The sequence below is a fragment of the Pieris brassicae genome, chromosome 13 (assembly GCF_905147105.1).
Source record: "Pieris brassicae chromosome 13, ilPieBrab1.1, whole genome shotgun sequence".
NCBI lineage: Eukaryota > Metazoa > Arthropoda > Insecta > Lepidoptera > Pieridae > Pieris > Pieris brassicae.
The window spans coordinates 1,966,233-1,981,260 of NC_059677.1; the positions used below are offsets into that span (position 1 = coordinate 1,966,233).

The 15,028-nt window shown below is 35.4% G+C and overlaps 1 protein-coding gene across 10 annotated transcripts in view; it reads right to left on the reverse strand.

Moving 5' to 3' along the window:
- Window positions 1–7,959: 7,959 nt before the first annotated feature.
- LOC123717834 (E3 ubiquitin-protein ligase hyd) overlaps window positions 7,960–15,028 on the reverse strand; it is a 62,713-nt gene continuing 55,644 nt past the window's right edge. For all 10 annotated transcript variants that reach the window (XM_045674070.1, XM_045674071.1, XM_045674066.1 and 7 more), the window contains exons 46-50: window positions 13,459–13,639; window positions 12,257–12,463; window positions 11,063–11,210; window positions 10,051–10,281; window positions 7,960–8,927 (exon numbers count right to left, since the gene is read on the reverse strand). In XM_045674070.1, coding sequence (XP_045530026.1) covers window positions 8,715–8,927; window positions 10,051–10,281; window positions 11,063–11,210; window positions 12,257–12,463; window positions 13,459–13,639 — 980 coding nt within the window. In that variant the 3' untranslated portion in view covers window positions 7,960–8,714. The remainder of the gene's footprint in view (window positions 8,928–10,050; window positions 10,282–11,062; window positions 11,211–12,256; window positions 12,464–13,458; window positions 13,640–15,028) is intronic.

Genomic DNA, 15,028 nt, shown 5'->3' on the forward strand with positions numbered 1-15,028 from the left:
TCCAGGTCGTCTGCCTAACCCAGTAATTGGGTCGAATTATAAAATATAATACCTCTAACTTCTTGTTCGGCATCTACAATGCATTTATCCAATGCTAAGTGGAATAGTAGGCATGCAAGCGCGTCACACTGTATCAGGCCATTATATGCGGTAAATGCGGAGATGTCACTTTGTATCTTTACATAATTAGTGGTATTAGCCATCGACATTTTAGTCAGCCTTATAAGTTTTGAGGGAATATTGAATTCAGTCATTGCCTCGTTAAGTTTAGGACGTAGAACGCAATCGTAAGCTAATTTAAAATCTATAAACAGATGGTGTGTGGATATTCCGAATTCCGTCATCTCTTTTAATATCATCCTGAGTGCGAAAACTTGGTCCATAATAGATCTGTTGGGACGGAAACCACATGGATACTGACCAATTGTATTCTCTACTTTTAGGTAAGACAGAACTTTATATACGGTATTAAGTAGCGTGATGCTTCTGTAATTATGGATTATTGTCAAATGTCGAGTTATCTTGGTCAGGTGTAATATTTGCATTGGTAGTAGTTCCATTTAGCAGTTCACTGAAGTGCTCGGCCCATCTTTTCAGTATACAATCGAGGTATACTGAACAACATCTTTGTTACGGCACGCAGTTAGCAGTTAGTAAGGTTTGAATTCTGGTATCCCAAAGTTGACTTTATTGTAGAAAAGTCAAGGGTCGTTTGGTCGAAGGTCCCTCCCTTTTATTTTTTCCGCCTATGGATCTTTTTCTCTTCCTTTCTGGGCTGTCTATAACGGGCATATAAGATATGCGTCATTTTTATGTTCAGTCGTATCAAACCAATTCTCACTTTTTTCCCTCTTTGTCATACCATTTTTTTCTGAGGCTGCGTTTGAATTGCTTCACTGCACTGTCGCCAGATTTCTGTTGGGCAGATATCTTGTATGTTGACTGCAGGCAGTATTTCTTCCGGTTTGCTCGAATAGAGCTCTTTCAGCAAGTGATCTTTCAGTGCTTCTGAATTAAATTTGTGCAGTGTGTCATCTTTGTGTGTATAACCGTTGGAGATCCTGCCATTTACCTTGACCATGACAAGGTAGTGATCGGAGGCTAAAGGAGGTTTAAAAGTCTATGTCTGTTGTCATTACTCGTTACATGCAAACTATGCAATCCGATTGTTGGTTTATAGAACTCCTCCCTTCCCACTTGGGCGTTCATATCTCTATCAATGAGGATTTTGATGTCCCTGTTCGGGCACTGATGGTAGGTGTTTTCAATAGTGTCATACTACAGGTCTTTAGTTAGTTCATCCGCTTCTTCCGTTGGTGCATGGGCATTGATAATGCTGTAATTAAAGAATTTATCCTTGCATACATACGCGTTCACTCACAGCATTAAAGTCAATTACTTTGGTTTGGGCTATCTTACGCACCAAAAATCTAGTTAACGGTGTCTCTTTTCTCTTTTTCGCATGCATCCACTCCTTGTCCATCTCATTTCTTGCAGCGCCAATATAACTGGCCGATATGGTGTAATTGGTCCGTGAGAATCCCTAATGCCCCAGGTCTGTTTAAAATTCTAAGATTCCGCGTGCATAGGCGAAAAACATTGTACTTATTCTTACCAGTTCGTTTAGATAAAATCATGTACTTGTAGATAAAATTATTTACTTTACGTTTCATAATCGGTTGGTTTTTTTTACTGGACAGGTAATTAGCTGATCGCAGTCTAGATACTTGACAGGACTGCCGTCTAAAGCTGTGCCTGGCCCTTTAATTTCGGGTATTGTCCCTTCTCTGTTCGATCTATGCACTATGCACTGCTGATTCCGCTACTGCACCGTGAGAAGTAATGAGAGTGGCACTCGCTTGAGAACGATGGGTGCAGCATTGCCCAGGAGGCACGGCATGGACGTAAGCAGCTAGGACGTACTGATGTTACATACTTAAACCTTGCCACTGAGTGAAGTAAAGGCATTACTCGGTATTTGGACAGGAATCACAGAGAGCAAGAAGTGACCTGACGGTAGACCCCACAGCCGAGTGCCGCCATTCTTGCGCGGTCTGTCATTGAGGTGTGACCATTTAGCCGCTAGAAAAACGTAATTTATTATTAAAACCCTTAAGCCGTGAAACGAGATTACGTTTAAGTCGTTGAAACAGTGAGGTTTAGAGAAACTACACGCCGTCATTGAGGAAGTAATATTATAGATTTAGTAAATGACATCTTAAGACCCTCGAAGAGATCCGATCCAATCGGTTGGGAAATATTCGCCAAGTTTTTAAATGATAGAAATACCCCGCTAACATACATTGGTAATCTAAAAAGAATCCAATATATATCTAACCTTAAAAGTATAGATAAAACATTGATTAAAGAACCACAAACTGAGGTTTCTTCAACTCCAACTCAATCTAAATACATCAATAAATTGAGAAACAAAAGTGATTGGGAGAAATGGACCCCGTATTAGAGTTACATCGCATCTATTATGATATTTCACATCCAGCCGGTTACAGCAGTGACAATAAGTTAACAAAGGCAATGAAAGGAACAATCTCAAAAAAGTGCAAAATTTTGAAATGGTTGCAGTCTCAAGAAACATTATTATTACAAAAACCGGTTATAATAAAATTCCCGCGTAATAAATATATTTTATCAAATATTAATGAATTGGGGCAAGCTGATTTAAGTGATTTAAGAACTTACATACAATAAAATGATGGATATAAATATATTTTGTGTGTTATTGACGTCTTTAGTAAGTATGCTTATGTTAGAGCCATGAAAAAGAAGGATTTGATGATAAAAACGTGTTTTACTAGCATCTTTGATGAAGCTAAAACTGTTCCTAGACATATTCAATCAGATAAGGATACGGAATTTGTATCTAAGGATGTCCAAACTTATTTAAACAGTAAAAATATAAATTATTACACTACAATAATCCAGATACAAAAGCAAGTATAGTAGAACGATTTCAGACAACATTGAAAATGAAAATGTGGCGTTTTACACATTAGAATACATATCGCTATATAGATATTTTACAAGATTTGGTTAGTTCTTCTAATGACAGTGTGCACTCTAGTATCAAGATGAGACCATGTGATGTTAAAATGGAAAACATTATGGAAGTTTGGCGGAATTTATATTATGATGAAAATACTTATATTTCAAGTTTAAACAAAGTACCTAAGTTTAACATTGGTGACTATGTAAGAATTACAAAATACAAACATGTATTTCAAAAAGGTTATGAAAGTAATTGGAGTAATGAAATTTTTATCATTACTTCGATTATAGATCGTGCCTCGTGGGTTGTATACACTTTAAACGATTTAGAAAATGAATCAATAACGGGAACTTTTTATGAGAAAGAACTACAAAAAATAACTTTTTCCCCCACTTCCGAATAGAAAATTGATAAAATCATCAGATCACGTAAAAGCGGTATTAGAAAGGAAGTATTAGTTAAATGGAAAGGATATCCTAACAAATTTAATTCTTGGGTCTTACTGTCGAATATTAAAAATCTACAATGAAGGAAAGTTTCTATTTAACTTTACTCAGCAATAGTTCCACACAATATTTCCCGGGAAATATGACATCAAATTTTTCTACAAAACTACCTAAAGCCATTACATTAGAAGGAGAAGGGATGGTAGGTATAGTTGAGTTTCAATATCCTTCTACTATGTTTTCCGTGCAAGTGAAAATATTGAAAATATTATGTACATAAGTAAAAAAACTACCATCAACAACGAAGAGACCACACTGATATATAAGAACCATATATCAGCCACCAACTATGATAATATACAAAATATTCTTATTGCTTTAAATTCGAAAGAGAAAGTTAGTTTTCGCCAGGACACCGTGTCCAAGTTTGTCTCTGTTGCAGTAAAGGATCCATTAATAATTTCACTATCTCTATCACCTAATTTGAGCTTTCAACTTGGATTTGAGCCAGATACCAATTTAGTAAATCATAATATCGGTAAACGCCCTGCTAGTCTACATTTGGGGTTACCATCACAATTTATTTTATTTTTTATAAAATAGGGGGCAAACGGGCAGGAGGCTCAATATACTATAATATCACAATACAATTATTTGTGTATTGTGATATTATAGAACCACAAATTGTTGGTGATGTAATGACACACTTATTGAGAATTATACCCTTAGATCCTGCTAAATACATATACGGTTCAAATAAAATGCATATATTTTCACCACCACATTATTTACCGGTAATGAGAAGAGAATTTGATGTTATTGAGATAGATATAAGAACAACCACGGGAAATGCGGTACCATTTCAATACGGTACATCGTGTGTGAAACTTCATTTAAAAAAAAATATAATCTACATTTCCTTTTTAAAATGTATACACCTCAAGATAGATTTATATGTCCTTATGAACATTATTATTCGAAACAAGCTGGGTCTGGTATAAATGTAATCTACAAAGCCTTACATCAACGTAATCATGGTTACGGCAGTTTTCTTGGGGGGTTGTTTCGAAGTGTGCTACCTTTACTCACTAGTGGTGCTAAGGTGATTGGAAAAGAAGCACTTAACAGCGGAATTGGGCTTTTGTCAGATGTGTAGCTAGTCGTCCTATTAAAGAATCCATTAAAAATCGATTGAAAGAGGCTAGTTCTAACCTTAAACGCAAAGTTGATACCAAAATTGATAACCTTATGACCGGATCGGGTGTCAATAAAAGACGAAAATATTGTAATGAGCTCATTCGAGGGGTGAACCCCTCAACGTGAAAGGCGCTCTAAAGAAAACAAGGAACAAAAATATTAATATTTCCAAGGATATATTTTCAAACTAATCATAATGTCATTTATTCACAATCATTCATGTGAGTGCGCTAAATGGACACTGGATACACTACAAACCAATTTCTTCATTAAGTGATGATGGACCCATCGAATTCCAAGTACCTGGTACGGGAGATGACTACATAGACCTTTCGCATACACTACTCCATCTCAAGGCTCAAATTAAAAATCAAGACGGTTCTGTAGTTAATGCAGCTAATGTAGTGGCACCAGTCAAGAATTGGTTACATTCTTTATTTAATCAATTGGATGTTTACCTAAACCAAAAACTTGTGTCACCCCCAAATAATACTTATGCATATCGTGCTTTCATAGAAACTCTATTAAATTATTCATCATCCGCCAAACAATCACATTTGACATGTGGTTTGTGGTACGAGGATACAGCTGGTAAAATGAATGAAACTAATGAGGCAAACAAGGGCTTTTACAAAAGACAACAACTTTCAAAGGATGGTAAGGATGTTGAAATGATTGGGCATTTACATGGGGATATATTCAATCAAGATAAATTCCTCATTAACGGGGTCGAATTATCTATAAAATTAGTTAGATCGAGAGAAACATTTAACCTCATGTCACAGAATGCAGATAATAAGTACAAACTCTGTATCACAGATGCAACTTTAATAATACGCAGAGCAAAAATTAATCCATGAATACTAATAGCCCATCAAAAGGTTCTTGCCACTACTACAGCTAAATATCCTTCAAAAGAGGTGAAGTGAAAGTCCTGACCATACCGTCTGGTGTCCAGGGTAAAACACTGGACAATATATTAGGACAGGTTCCTAAGACATGTATTATAGGTTTTGAGAATAATAAGCTTTTGATTTAACACCTGACTTGTCGGCTAACTCTAATGTGCATTGGAATCTTGTACGCCATGGTAGTGTAAGAATGGAAGTAAGATTCGAGAGCGCATTGATTGAAACAATTAACTGTGTAGTTTACGCAGAGTTTTCAAATATTATAGAAATAGATAAGGACAGAAATGTATGTGTGGATTATAGTAGTTAAGCAATCACTTATGTAATTATGATATTAAGAATAATAAAATATAACCTAAATTTATTATTTATTTACCTTCATTACTTGTTTTATAAAAAGACTCATTACTTCTGTTGAGATCATATTATGTGGGTTTAAATGAATTCATTGGTACAAATATGAATTGATAGTTAGAAATGTAGTCAGTTAAAGAGCAAATGTGTAGCGGAGTAAACGCGTATTAAATTCATCTCGCGGAACTGAATTAGTCCGTTGATCAGGCTTCGTACGACTCGCGTATCATTCAAATTTCTCTTATTTTGTGATTTACGTAACCAATATTTTTGTTCTGTAAATTAATAATTTCAATTAGTATTTACTTCGTTCTTTTGATGAAATTGGAGATAAAATTCTAGATTGAAGAAAGTCTTTTCTATTAATTGGTAGGTAATGTTTTATTAGATTTGTTTCATAAATGCGCTACTTGTCGTTCTTATACATTACAGATGTTGCTCTATACTCTATTGGTCAAATAAAAAAAAACTTGTGCGTAATTATGTACACGCGTTAGAAGTTATACTTTTTTAGAGTTATATATCTATTCAAAAATTTTATCTTTCGCCTTATTCTACGTTTGTATAAAAAATGACATTAACAACAATAGTATAACTTCAATAACTTGTTTCATTTTATAAGCTACCTGTAGAAAATCCACAGAAACCCTTTTGGTATCCATTAATCCTCTCTAAGTTATACCCTTAAATCATAGTATAGTGTGTCCCCACTACACTATGATACACTACACCCCACACACGCTTTTGAAGGATTTTTAATATATATATGTCGTGTCAACTAGCTTAATTAGGCGTTTAATTAAAAGCCGGCGTTTGTTACATTTAATAAACTGGCTGACTAATGCTTAGGCCATTCGTACGATATTCATTATTAAGCAGAAATCAAAAAAGATAAAACATGATATAAAAATATTTCAGCCAGATTCGGCCAGCTGAATTAGCCGTTCAATTAACAGCCTAGCCTTTTAACTAAACGGGATCGTTTAACTAACGGCCTCAAAGATATTCAGCCGTAGCGTTTGTTACAACATTTACTCAATTGGCTGGCTAATGCTTGGGTCATTCGTACGATATTCATTATTAAGCAGAAATAAAAAAAGATAAAACATGACAAAAAATATTTCTTTTAAAATTAAATTGCTTAAGTCAAATTCACATTATTATTGTCACTCTTCCGTGGTACCAGTTATTTTTCATGAAACTTTGGACAACTCCATTAAGTTAGTGGTTTGACGACGCCATATTGACAGTTTAAGTTTCCGTTCAGTTCAGTTAAATGAACCGTCAACAGGCTAGGCAAGTAATGAAACGTCATCGATCCAAGTCATCTTTGCAAGTCAAGTTTGATCAACTGGCTGACATCTTTGAGGCCGGTAGTTGAACGGCTAGTCTGTTAATTGAACGGATAATTAAGCTAGTTGGCTGTGACATATACATGGCGGAGAGAATGGTGACAAAGAGCGATAGGAATATTGTCGTCCAGCGACAGAAGGACGGAGAAAGGATTGAGAATAGGGACCGATAGTTGTCAAAAAACCTGAATTTCGACCTGCCGAGTTGTTGAAGGTAATGACGAGAGTTGTCTACTATTAAATCTGCTTGCTTCGACCCGAATTGAACGATACACTCGTGTAGCTCATGCTACAATCTACAGATTGTAGATTTATTAATATTGGCAAATCAAATCAAAAACGTTAAAGTATTACGTAACGAATTTTAGGGGGGGGGGGGCCTCTTGTAATACATTACGACGCGGGGCGGGGATTGAATTACGCGTTATTGTTAATATTATTTCCTACTTTCCAGTACTTTACACCATAATGGTAAGTTTTAGGTTTAAAGAGTCACTGGGGTTGGTTACGAATCGTTTTACTATTGCAAACAGGAACGTTACGGCGCCTTTCGTTTGGGGGGGGGGGGGGGGGGGATTGCGTGACGTAATACTTGAAACAACTGTTCTGAACTAATTTGACTTTGATGTCACTTAATAAAGCATATACCAGCGCCATTGCCCAACATATAATATGTAAATAAAACAACACTCTAAGCATTTTAGGAAGTATTTATTAAGAACCTTAACTAATCAAAATGAAAACTATTATAACCTTAAATTTATAGATAGAGGCGCACACTTCCTCCGTTATCACATGAATCATAGTTATTGGAAATCGCCTTCTATCTGATCCCAATAAAACAGTACCCATTGCAAGATCTTTATTAACAAAGATTTCTAAACGCATATAAATTATTGAAAATGCAGTCAACCTAAGCACAACAGGTACAAATGATACAAGTGACATATTGATATATATATATAAACCTTTAGAAAATAAATCAGAGGCAACCGTTGGGTGATATTCAGACATATACTCCACCAGAAATGTAGCGGCTGGTTTAAGTATTGTGCGAGCCAATGTCACGTGAATCCAGCATAAATAATAACTGTATGCGTAGCATTCAATTATATATAATGCAAAGAGATTTAAATATATAAAACATATACAAGACTAACTATAATTAAGCTTATAAAATTTGTGATTTGATAAAACAAAAGTCGCTCCGAAGACGCCTTTTGAGACAATTTACTAGTACACGGCAGCGAGACTGTTCATATAACAATTGGTTCAACATAGTACATATGTACCAACATATCGGTATTATACAGGGTAGCCGAGCCGCTTGCAATAAAAAACAACTGTATAATTTGTATTAATGTAAAAGATATATGTAATTATACATACAATTAAAATATTTAAATCTCTTTGATATCGATATATGAGTCGTACTAACTTAATTATTCTAGACGAAGCCAAAGTTTTTAGTTTTAATTGCGAGCAAAAGTTTATGTTTGAGAACGTGTCGCGAGGAATACAGAGGTATGTAGAGTCGGGAGATGCAGGTGTTGGCCGTGGGCAGGTGCGCGTCGTCGGCTGGTCTGATTGTCACTGAAGGCATCGGCTGGAAGCCTTCCTCTGATGCGGGCAGAGCTGGCGATCCGGTCCAAAAGTACACCTGTTAACACAATTAATGATTTTGATTTTGAAGTACGTTTTGATTGTCTAATCGAGCACGTACGCACGTACGCGCGCACGTAGTTGAATACGTTACACAACCTTGCTCTTGGGTGAGGTGAGCCTTAGATGGGAATGCTGTGAGTGTGGTGTGTAGTGTATGATCCATCAAATCTTGTCAAATATCTGCTTATATTGAAGGACAGAAAAGACCCGAGAAGAGAAAGAGAGGTCGCTCTCTTGCACGGTGAGCTGACGAGTTTAAAGTAGTTGGTGGGGATTGGGAGAAAAATGCTCAAGATATTGATGTAGCCATTAAGAAAACACTTTTTAAACGGATTGAAGCTATGTATTATTATTCAAAATTTATAAAAAGTGTTTTCTTAATGTGTAAAAGCTGTTAACAAAAGACAATACTAGATGTAGCCAGTTCGAGGAGGTCTATACTCAATACTCCTTGGAAAAAATATATTTTTGTATAAAATTTTATGTGTATGAATCTTTTAATTGTATACATTTCAACCTTCAACGAATTAATGAGGCTATTATTATTATTTCATATTAACTTTCTGTTTATTCGCCGCATTCTAACACTTGCTGTATAATATATTTTAGAGTTAAGGAAACTGTTAATTTGCGGAGTTTCGGAGATTGATTTTGATTGGAAAATAATGTAATTTAAGAATGACAATTAACACGTAACTGTTTACTTGTTTACAAGCATACTACGTCATAAGGACTGGCGCATCGCCATCTTGCTCAGTGAAACTGCCAAACGCAGTCTCTTAAAATTATGTGTTTTTTTAAATGGATTTGAATTTCAGCTTTTCATCACAATTTGAAAATGTATTATGGTTTATTGTTAATAATTTCTTCCTAAAACCTCATCATCCATCATTTAAGTCTTTAGTGGACAATTATGTGTGTTACGTTGGCATTTTAAAAAGGCTAAGGTGGGGCATGGGCCAACAGAAATTGGAAAACTCTGGTAATTTGTGGAGTAAAGCTCGTATCAATCACTGATAATGATTTGAATTGGTTTTTATAATCTTGTCATTAACGTAAATTTTTAAGGTACCTTTATAAACGATCATGTCAAATCCTACGAAAAAAAAAAAACTCACCAAATCCTGCCTTTCCAAATGCGTCATCTTATCAACTATAGCCCAGAGCCAGCGTTTGAATCTGGCGAGTCGTTCCGGGGGTTCCCCGCTCTCGTCATTGAAGCCCGTGTACGACACGAGCGCTGCCACGTTGATATCGCCAACACCGTTCAGCAAGAGCCTCAGGTCCTCCGCGGTTAGGCCTTCTAGGGCCGACTCGGGCAGCACGTCCAGGACTCCCACTCGCATAGCCTGTAAGTGATTTCATATAACACTAACTATATGGAACGGTTTTACTTGCATTTTGTTAGTTTTGTATAGCCTTCGACCAGGCACAAAGTTAATTTCGTTCCGTTAGGTAAGCGTGAGAGGAAAATGTAATGATGGAATCCCTGCGGTACCTAGAGGGTACACGACATTTATACTTTGTTCAAAGGTTAGAGCAATCAACCTGATTCTTAAATATCTTAATTGCGTTCCAACAAACTCTTCAGGTTTTTATAATTAAGTATAATTTATTACAAAACGAATAAAAAGTTATTAAAGTAAAAAATACATCAATAAACAACGAATATTTTGGATTAATTTTGTTTATGTGTAAATAAAAATAAAATAAATCAATGGCGCTACAACCTTTTTAGGTCTGGGCCTCAGATTTCTGTATCTGTTTCATGATCATTTGTTAATCGGATAGCCTTCTGTGCCTGACGCACGCTGTCGACGATGTTTTCCATCACCGTTCGAGCTTATGTTAAATGCGCACATAGAAAGAAAATCCATTGGTGCACACCTGGGGATCGAACCTACGACCTCAGGGATGAGAGTCGCATGCCGAAGCCACTAGGCCAACACTGCAACTACTGTTTATGTGTAGTGTATTATAAAAAATAAAAATTTGTAAACTTCAATATCTCTTCAACTTCAGACGACAACTCGAGTGATTTCAGCAAATAATTTTAAACTTGTGTGTGTGTGTGATTTTATTTAAATGCATTTAATCATATTTTGCCGTTTCTATAAATGAAAATGTTACCTCTAAAGCCTTCTCCTGAGAGATGACCATGCGATGTTGCGCGTACTTCCGCACGTAGTCGTATACGTTCAACGCGGTCACCTCGATCTCTCGTCCACCGGGCAATAACTCTACGCAGCCACCGCCCTCTTCTTCGCACATTTCAAGGCTGAAAATTATTCATTTACCTATTTTAAAGTATACAAAATATACAAAAAGAACGTTCGGAAACCGTGTCTATCTAAGGTTCATATGATGAACGTTAATCAAACTTAAATCTAGTTTTAGGCTGTAACCAATGTATTTGTAAGTTTAACATTTTAGAAGACGAGATTGTGACTTGGGTTACCAATGGGGCTAAGCTTAGACTTGGTAAGTAGACATTAAAAAAATTAAAAAAATGTGTACGAGTACTAGTGGTACACACGTAAGAAGTGTAACTTCTTATGACCTTATTTTTAGACAAATGATCTACTATTAGCAACTTTACATAAATTGGTTAAATAAAGTTAAATTAGATAAAGTTTAACAAAAGGCCTTTATTATTATAGACATGAATACAAATATTTCATTTTACCTTATTACTAATAAAATCATTGTTAATGTTATTATATATTTTGTTATTAATGGCTTCGAATCTCTTCGAATCAACCGTGGTAGGGACAAGAAAAAGATGGCACGTAACGGAAAAATGTGACGCATAAGAAGTTTCACTTCAAAAAAAATAACATTTTGGTATACGAAAATCGTTCTAAGTTCGCTCGATTCTAAGTTTAGGGACTTATACGTACTGACTACGAGTTAGTTATATAAGACTGATCACCAATATGCCTTAAAAAATCATTAATTAAACTGTCACAAAAAGCTGGTCAAAATGCCATCAAACTGGAAACTGTCAGTTTTAATATATATATTGGCATATTTTAATTATATTGTATAATAACTAAACATATACAAAATAATTAATCCATGTAATGTTTAAACGATAACAACTCTTTATATATATAAAGAGTAAAGCAAATGGCCATCCAACAATAAGGCACCGATTATATGCGCGCACGCAATCCGTATAGATACGCGTACGCATACGCGCAGAACGAGCGAGACCAGTTTTTGTGGTAGATGTAGACGTATTTTAGATATAAATATTATGTCAATGTGTGTATGTGAATCATGATGTAGGCCCGTGGGCTCCAGTTTATAATTATAACTCACCTAAAATTGAGATCAAGCGCCGCAAAAAGCGTATGAGAGTCGCCAGTTTCCGCGTCAACCACGAGCTGCCTCAAACTCTCGTAGACCACTGGATCGAAGAAAGCAAGATCGTGGAAGCGTATCTTTCTACCCAGGATATATTTTAGGACGTGACGGTTCAGGAACATTGGACATAGCTCGTTTTGCAGGAGGCATAGGCCTATTATTCTGTAACCAACCAAACATTTAGAATAAATTTTCTATAAACCATTTTTAATAGGACTGCAACAGTTCTGATGATAAATAACTCTAAGGAATATAGTATATTTCATTACAAGTGCGGAAAGCCCGTCATTGCAAAGAGTTCCAACAAATCATTCGGAACAAGTTGCAATGACAGTTCCGTACGTGTACTGAACAACCATTTTCAGGCTCTAAATCCCTATTGAGGACATTAGCTAAAAAAACATTTTGTAATTAAACGATATTGAAAAATTGCAAAACTTTTTATTTGTAATGTCATATTTTTAAGTACATTAGCTACAACGTACTTACCTACGTAAAAAATATTTATAGAAGTATTGATAATTTATATTTCGATACGAGACGGAGGCTCGGCAAATCGTAGTTAGTAAAATATAATGACGTCTTACTTGTAATTCTCTGAAATAATTGCAATAAAATCTAAAATGAACGTTCGGCTTCTAATCTATTGTTTTTGACGTGTACACGAGCAATTAATTAATATTTTCATAATTTTTTTTAAGTGTTCAGTTAACTTTTTCAGTTTAATATGTATACAAATATGTACTACAAAACTTAAATTGAATTGTTATTCAAATTCGACTCTACAAATCGAAAAAACTTAAATCATATGTATCTCGAAGTTCTTGTTAACTCAAAAAACTCGAAAGTCGTTTTTTTTTGCATTTCCCTTGACATTCGAGTTATCGAGAATCGATTGTATTAAAAAAAAAACAAAAATATTAATTATAACGCAAAATAGATATTATATTCGGGAAGCAATAACTTTTTTCAGTAAAACCTTCAAATACAAAAATACATCTTAAAATAAAAGTACATATCTTAAAAACTACTAAACCGATTTGACGAAATTAGGCCATCTTAAAGGATACAACGCAATCGTCTCCATATAACTGGATTGAGGATGATTTTTGTTTCTTAAAATGTTACTTTTATGAACTCAGTTCAATATAGATTACCTTCCAACATTTCTAAAAGCGTTAATCCTCTCTGGCGTAGCTCTACCCTGGCGAGGGGAATAATACCCTCTCTTGCCAGGGGAGTAGAACAGCGGTGCTGCGTCGTCCGGGGCCGAGAGGGCGCTCGTAGGGTTTAGGGCTGCGCCCGCGCCACGCTCCGATAGAGAGAATACATCGAGATCTGTTAACAAATTATAAAATTTAATGAATCTTAGCATATCGTTCAATTGTTCGTATAGTTAACGATACAAATGGGCTATTTGACAGTATGAAAAAAATGTAGTAAAAAGTATGTTTTTTTTTTGCTCGTTTTCCCTCTGCAAACGGGCAGGAGGCTCACCTGATTGATGTTAAGTGATACCGCCCATGGACACTCAATGCCTCGCAAGTGCATTGCCGCCCTTTTAAGAATTGATACGCTCTTACTCGCTCTTACTCGCTCGACTTAGGGTCTTTCTTGAAAGACCCTAAGTCGAATTGGTTCGGTAATACTTCAGAACAGTTTCCACACAGGGCTGGTGTGCGGCAAAAACTGCCTTAAAAACTCTTAGTTGTGGAACGACAGACGTCGAGGTGATACGGGTAGAATTTCGTGCACTGCTTCGACATCGAAAGGTGGAACTGAGCTGCAGGTATTATATCTGAACAACTCCTCTGAACACTCCATAATAAAATAGAAGCTGATCAAAGGATCAAGAGTGAGAATTTACATGTAAAAAAGTTTGTTTACGTGTTTACATGCATTGTCCATATGGAGTTTACGACGCGAACTTGCCTAAAAAAACGTTTTGAGGGGTTCCTAAATTATGAATTTGTAGCCACTAATAGACCTAAAATGGTTTTTAACCATTGGTGGTAGGTTGGTATGGAAATTGTATGAGTTTAAGCTTAATAATAAATATTAATAATAGAAAAAAGATGACGCCGGATGTAATACTGAGCATAAAATAATATTTTCTTTATAAAAATAAATGTTTATTATGGAATATCAGATGCAAGTATCACTTATTCCACGTCGTTAAATTTAAATAAGTAGACATGCCTACTCATCAGCAAAGAAGATAGAGGATGTAGGCCGAGAGAAAAAACCGGCGTAAAAAACTCTCGCAAGCAATGCAATAGCAAATCATCAAACAACACTTATTTTAAAACAAATATCTCAAATTAATTAGAAGTAGCCTGTCCAGCACTAGTCCCAGGCCCTTTTATCAACTAGATAATCGTTAACTTTATAGTAAGCTTTACACAGCTTTTCTTTAATACATATCTTAAATTTATTAAAAGGCAGAGATAAAAGAGCCTCTGGGATTTTATAAAATCGATACATAAAAATCACAGTTCACACACGTATTAATACGAATAAATGATATGTTTTTTAAGTTTTTTTTTAAATTTAAATATATTAAACATTAGTGGATTCTTCGCTCCCAATAGCAGAATAAGTAACAAAATATCGAATAAGTTATCGAATGACAATAAATTAATTAATTAATTACGAATGCAAACATCATGTGTTGCCATCTGTTGACAAAACTACGCATATAAAACATAGTATCAATGACCTTTAATG